Genomic DNA, 6,064 nt, shown 5'->3' with positions numbered 1-6,064 from the left:
AAATAAATACAAAATATCTATAAAAAATAAATTTTTATAATAAAATTATAATATTATACTTGAGACACTTATACATGAGAAATGATTATATATCGAATTACTAACAATTTTTTAAATTATTCGTTAATTCAGTTAAGTTTAATTATACTAATATATATAATTTATACATATATATAATTTTATAAATTATTGTATTTAAGAAAATAATTTTCGAATATTATTTTTATCAATTATAATTTTAATTTGAACAAATTAGAATTATATAATTTTCTCTTATTATGGTTTAATTTTCAATTATACTAATTAGTTCGGTGACCTTTTCATATGCACATAGTGAGAGCAAAAAAAAGCGTGAAAAATTCAATGAGATAGAGAAGCGTTTCTTTTCTTCGTCGCTAACCCTTGGCCCAGTTGGCACTGCGATTACGCAAAAACGACCGATTGGTAACATGCAGTTGGCGAACACAGTCTGTGACAAGACTTAGCCGTGCCGTCGTCATTCTCGCAGACGTCCGCGTCTTTTCGTTTTCGTTGTTTTACTTTTGTCTCACTCTTGTACGGTTCTACCTAATAAATGTGAAATTAGCTATTCTCGGTGAAAATTCGACGAGAGCTTTAACTGTGAAGTTAAATAATACTTATATTAAATTGTTGAAATAATATATATCTTTTCATGTCTATTGTGTATTGATCATCAAACTTAAGAAAAAAAAAGAAAAAATTAAGATAACTTATGTTTTGATCTAACTAAAAATTAGGAGCACTAAAAACTTAAAAAAATCAAAATTAATATCGAAAGTGAAGACAGAATCTTATTTACACACACACACACACACACACACACACATAAAATAAAAGTCTTTATATATTCCAGTTAAACGTATTTCGTTAAATTATAAAATTTCTTGTTGTACAATCTTCCCAACAAACAGTATCGCAAATGTTTGACGTTGACATTCTATGTCTTCGGTATAGAAAATAATATATATAAGTTGATTTCATATTAATGTGTAAACAATATCAATTATAACGTTTTTTTTCACAGATTAGCGAGCTTTAAAATTCGTCACTTTGACCCGATTGATTTTAGTAAGTAATTATTGCTTTTTAGAGGAGATTTTCAAGAATGATGTTGGCAATACATTTCTGCACATGATGATATATTTGTGGCACGAATATCCATTTGGCACATGTCCGCGACATATTTTCTGAGACAGGTGCCGATTTTTAATTTTACCATATTTCTCCAAGAATTACTAAGTAAATGAAAATCACATTAAGTGACTAAGACAAAATGTTGGGGTTTTTATTTTAAAGTTCTATTTTAAAATAAAAACCCCAACATTTTGTCTTAGTCACTTAATGTGATTTTCATTTATTTTAAAGTCTATTTTAAAAAATCCGAAAATGACCTTAACGCAAGAAATGTTATGCGGCAATTGTTATGATGATAGAAAATTTTAAATGCATTAGTAAATATTATGCATTAAAATAAAATTAAAACATACCATAAACGTCTTCCGCGTGTCGCGTTTCTTCAGCAGGAGATTTCTTACGAGCATCGCCCGCAATCGGGAAAAGTAGAGCGCGCACGAATTCATTCTGCGAGATGCATTCACCCTCTCGTTCTCTAAAACAGAAATATAAACAAACTATACAGCGACAAAATTTCAATGTTTGATGAATAACAAGAATAGAAGCTCAAATTTTGTTGCATTATTTTAGTAGACCATTTCTGTCCAATTCTAATTCGACTTTGAAACACAGAATATCTCAAAAAAGATATTACAATATCTCAAGATGGATAAAAATAAACAAAATTGGATTCTTACATCAATAATTTTAAACGAACATTTATCTCTCGAACTAAAATTTATTTGTTAAGCTTAATTATTAATTTTAACATATCGAGTTAAGCAATTTAAATGACATACTTTTATATAACATGATATTGCATGCAAAGTATTAGTTGAATATTAAATATTTATGTCACAATTACATAATTTTCCATTATTATCACGCAACAAAATTTTGAGCTTAAACGTAACACTCTTAATAAAAATTGTAATATAATAACAATAATCTCATTTTCCAGATATTTTCTATAAATTTCCAATAATTCCATTAATTTTCATTAGAAGCTCGTTGAAAAATTAATGCATATAAAACGAACAAATTAATATTCAGTTATTATTTATTATTATATTTTCTCATTCGAATGAATAAACTACAAATACGAATTTTTGACAGTTGTAAATAAAAAACCACATATGCACATATACAGGATAGTATTATATAAATGTCACCTATTTTTATTTCGTGAACTAATAAAGATAGATCTAACAAATATAATACCAAATTAAACCGTTCTAACTAAACTATATTGTGAACACAGTGATCATTTAGGAAAATTATCCATGTTGGAAAATGAAGACATGCATAATTTTTATACGATAAAGTAAATATTTTGATATAATAAAAATTGTAGCGTTCGTTCTGACAAGTATAATCAGTTGATAACATATTAAATGTCAAATTGTTGCGGGGCCGAAACTGAAAAGGTAGTAATCCTCGCAAAACTTTAGACCAAAATAACTTGTGAATAAATCATTTGTATACTTTGTTATAAAATAATTTTATTATATCATATACCGTTGTACTCGTCAGAACGGACACTACAACTTTTATGGTATCGAAATATTTACTTTATCGTATAAAAATTATGCATATCTCTGCATTCTTTAACATAAATAATTTTTTAAAGTGATCACAGTGCTTATAATTTAGTTAGAATCATTTAATTTGATATTATATTTATTATCTATATTGTTAGTTTAACAACAGAGATAAAAAGGGGTTACTTATACAGAAACACTCTGTGTGTATTATATATATAAAATCTGTTGCTTATGACAAAACTTGCCACTTATTAATGTTTCCATGGAGAAATATAGAATATCTCGCCTTTTCTCACTCTAATAACGAGTAACACGCGGAAAACGACAAAGAGAAGGAGCTATAACTCGAATGTAGGCGTTCAACTGCAGAACAGTCGCGCTCTTCCCGATTAATTAGCTGAATTTGTTTGCACAACTGCGCGACACATTCCCCTTCATGTCCTCTCTATCCGCTCTCTTCGTTTGTTTGCACTACAGTAAATTCGCGTAGTAACAATATAGTTGTGCCAATCTAACGTTCAACATTTACGTTAATTAATCGTTTGCGACTGCAATTTGAAAGATCAATCAGATTATGTACCAACTAAACCTTTATAGAATATATTCTTGAGTGTCCTGTGCAATGTGATATTTAATACGTCCTCTATGTATACGAAAGTATTTTGTGTGTAGGCGTGTAAATGGTTTTACATTACCGCACATAAATTGCATGTCACTGTTTTTCCTGTTTGAAACTGTTTGAAATTGTTTGAGAACGTCAACGTTTTTTTTCTTTACATATTCTTTTAAAAATTTTCAAAAATTTTTTTGAATAAATTTATAATTTACAATATTTGTACGAGATTCGATATGTGAAAATTTAATTTTATTAATGACAAATCTATGCATTTAAAGATTAATATTTACCAATATTTTTTAAACAAATACATTTTTTTTCTCTATCAACAGTCATTTTACACGATTCTAAGAATTCATACATTATTAAAGATATTTATAACTATACAAATCGCGTAGTTTCTTTGAAATTACCCGTGGAAGTTTCAGACAAAAGTATTCATTTCCAAATATACAATCGCACATTACAAATTGTAATTTTTTGTAGATTAGAATTATATCTATTTTACAATTATATTAATTAATTTATTTTATTATTTTATTTAATAATATGTAAAATATTCCAAAAATTCGCGACTTGAAATACAATAGTAAGAAAATTCTCTAAAAGTTAAGTAAAAAAGTTTTTTGTAAATTTTTATTTTAAGCAGTAATTTTTTAGATAATAAAGATTTAAATATAGCCAATTATAAACTACGTTTAGATAATCATCTATCTGTCCATAAGTCGCGCGTGCAACAGTTCAGTGAGCGAGGGAGCACTATATAGCTGAAATATTGAAATAAATATTCAATAGATTACATGATTTCATTTAATTTCGTACAATTTTATCTGATTACATATAATTTTCTTTCTTACATATGAAATCATTTGGTAAATAAATGATTTTATCTAATATTACACAATGATTTCTCGTGGTTGCATATACAATTATCTTTGTATCGACTTTGTTCCATGATTACATTAATTAAGTGATTATCCTCTCGTTAGTGAATGTTGATGAACACACGCTTTAGCATACAAATAACATTTTTACTTAATTTTCCGAAAACTTTCTTACTATAGTATTTTGAACATGAATTTTGCTAATTTCAGAACATCTTATATTGTATATTTAATAATATGCTAAACTGTACTTACCTTAGAAAAAATAATTGTAAAGAACAGAATAATTTTAAAACAATGTTTGCAAGTTGAGAAACAATTACTTCTTAGCTTCATATGTAATTTACATTTGCTTTGTATTATATCGTTACATGTATAATCATTTTTACAAGAACAGAAAAATAATTTACTCTTCTTATAGAATCACAAATTATTTTTAAAAAATCTTCAATAATGCGATGAAAGCGCATGATTAAAAGAACAGATTTTCTAAAGTATTCCCTTGAGAGGAGGAAAAAAAGTCCCTTCTCCCTATCGTAAATCAACGCATGTGTTTAATAATAAACAAGTAAAATCTACAAATACATAAAACAGTATATCGTTTGTTTTATACTTGCACTGATTTCAACAGCCACACAAGCTACGGTGAATATTATTAATTCTAAATCAATTTGAATTTATTCCTCTCTTATTTGAAATCTTTTTATTCCAAACGTTTTTCTCGCTATTATGTTCAATTCTACCAATAGATTAACTTTAAAATAAGGAAATAGATAAAGGGCACAAATAATTAAAATTAAAATAGACAAGTAATAAAAGAACTACGAGCTTAGCTAGATTATTTGTTGCTAATAATTCAATTTAATCTTTAAAAAATAATAGTAAAACACAAACAGTTTCGATTCGTTATCGGATAATTCTCAATGTGAACAAATATTGTAATTACAGCATAATATGTTAAAAATTATTTCCGTCCGGTTTTTACAATTATTTCTTACAACACTGTAATCATCTCGATACGTAAGAAATAATTGTAAAAAACGAAACGGAAACAATTTGAACGTATTATACTGTAATCATTTGTTCACATTGAGAATGATCCGATAACTGATCAAAAAACTGATTGTTTTATTATTATTTCTTAAAGATTAAATTGCATTGTTAGCAACGAACATCTAGTTAGACTCTTTTATTATCTGTTTATTTTAAGATCAAGTTTAATTTACTTTTTATTTTTTTATTCCTTGAAAGTAGAAAAAGATAAAGAATAAATTAAATTAAGATTAAAATTAATCTACATTAGCAGATATTAATAAAAAATAAGTTTTTTTCACACACGCTTATCTCATTATTACTCTGAACAAATAACATACGTCGTCAAGTGTAGAACAATCAGACTAGTTTTTTGGTCCAAATAAACTTTATCGTTCAGTGAAAAAGTTAAAATTTATTAATTTAAATTTTTTTTTGTAAACTCCATTTAATAGAAAATTTCTTCAAATTTATAAAAAAAAAAACAATATAAATGAGAAAATACTCACATTAATCGTGAAGTGCGCCAAGTCCGTTCAAGAGGATGATTCTAGTCTGCTGTACCTTCTAGTGGACTATGATTGCTGCCGGTGATGATGCCATTGCTGTTCCCGGTACTGTCATTGTTGCTACGTTGCTGGACGTTGCCTCCGTTAACAACGCCAATCGATTCATGCTGCTGGAACGTTGCCTTACTACGTGACATGACGGCGACATCGCAACGCCGGACAGTATGCTTGGAACCGCGTCCACAACCATTGTTGTTGCTCCTCGCCATACTTAGCGCCGCAAACTACCGAAAAAGAAGACTACAATTATTATTCTTTCAATGCTATTTTTATTGCTCAACTCAT

The 6,064-nt window shown here is 27.6% G+C and overlaps 1 protein-coding gene across 1 annotated transcript in view; it reads right to left on the bottom strand.

Annotated features, from left to right (window-relative positions):
* The window catches only part of LOC108753200 (ATP-binding cassette sub-family A member 5-like), a 26,818-nt gene extending 21,023 nt beyond the window's left edge, over window positions 1–5,795 (bottom strand). Inside the window, exons 1-2 of the mRNA XM_018494590.1 lie at window positions 5,720–5,795; window positions 1,509–1,630 (exon numbers count right to left, since the gene is read on the bottom strand). Coding sequence (XP_018350092.1) covers window positions 1,509–1,601 — 93 coding nt within the window. The 5' untranslated portion in view covers window positions 1,602–1,630; window positions 5,720–5,795. The remainder of the gene's footprint in view (window positions 1–1,508; window positions 1,631–5,719) is intronic.
* Window positions 5,796–6,064: the final 269 nt, after the last annotated feature.

The sequence above is a fragment of the Trachymyrmex septentrionalis genome, unplaced genomic scaffold (assembly GCF_001594115.1).
Source record: "Trachymyrmex septentrionalis isolate Tsep2-gDNA-1 unplaced genomic scaffold, Tsep1.0 scaffold66, whole genome shotgun sequence".
In the NCBI taxonomy this organism is placed as follows: domain Eukaryota; kingdom Metazoa; phylum Arthropoda; class Insecta; order Hymenoptera; family Formicidae; genus Trachymyrmex; species Trachymyrmex septentrionalis.
The sequence above is the reverse complement of the archived record's forward strand: the minus strand, read 5'-3'. Positions and strand labels throughout refer to the sequence as shown.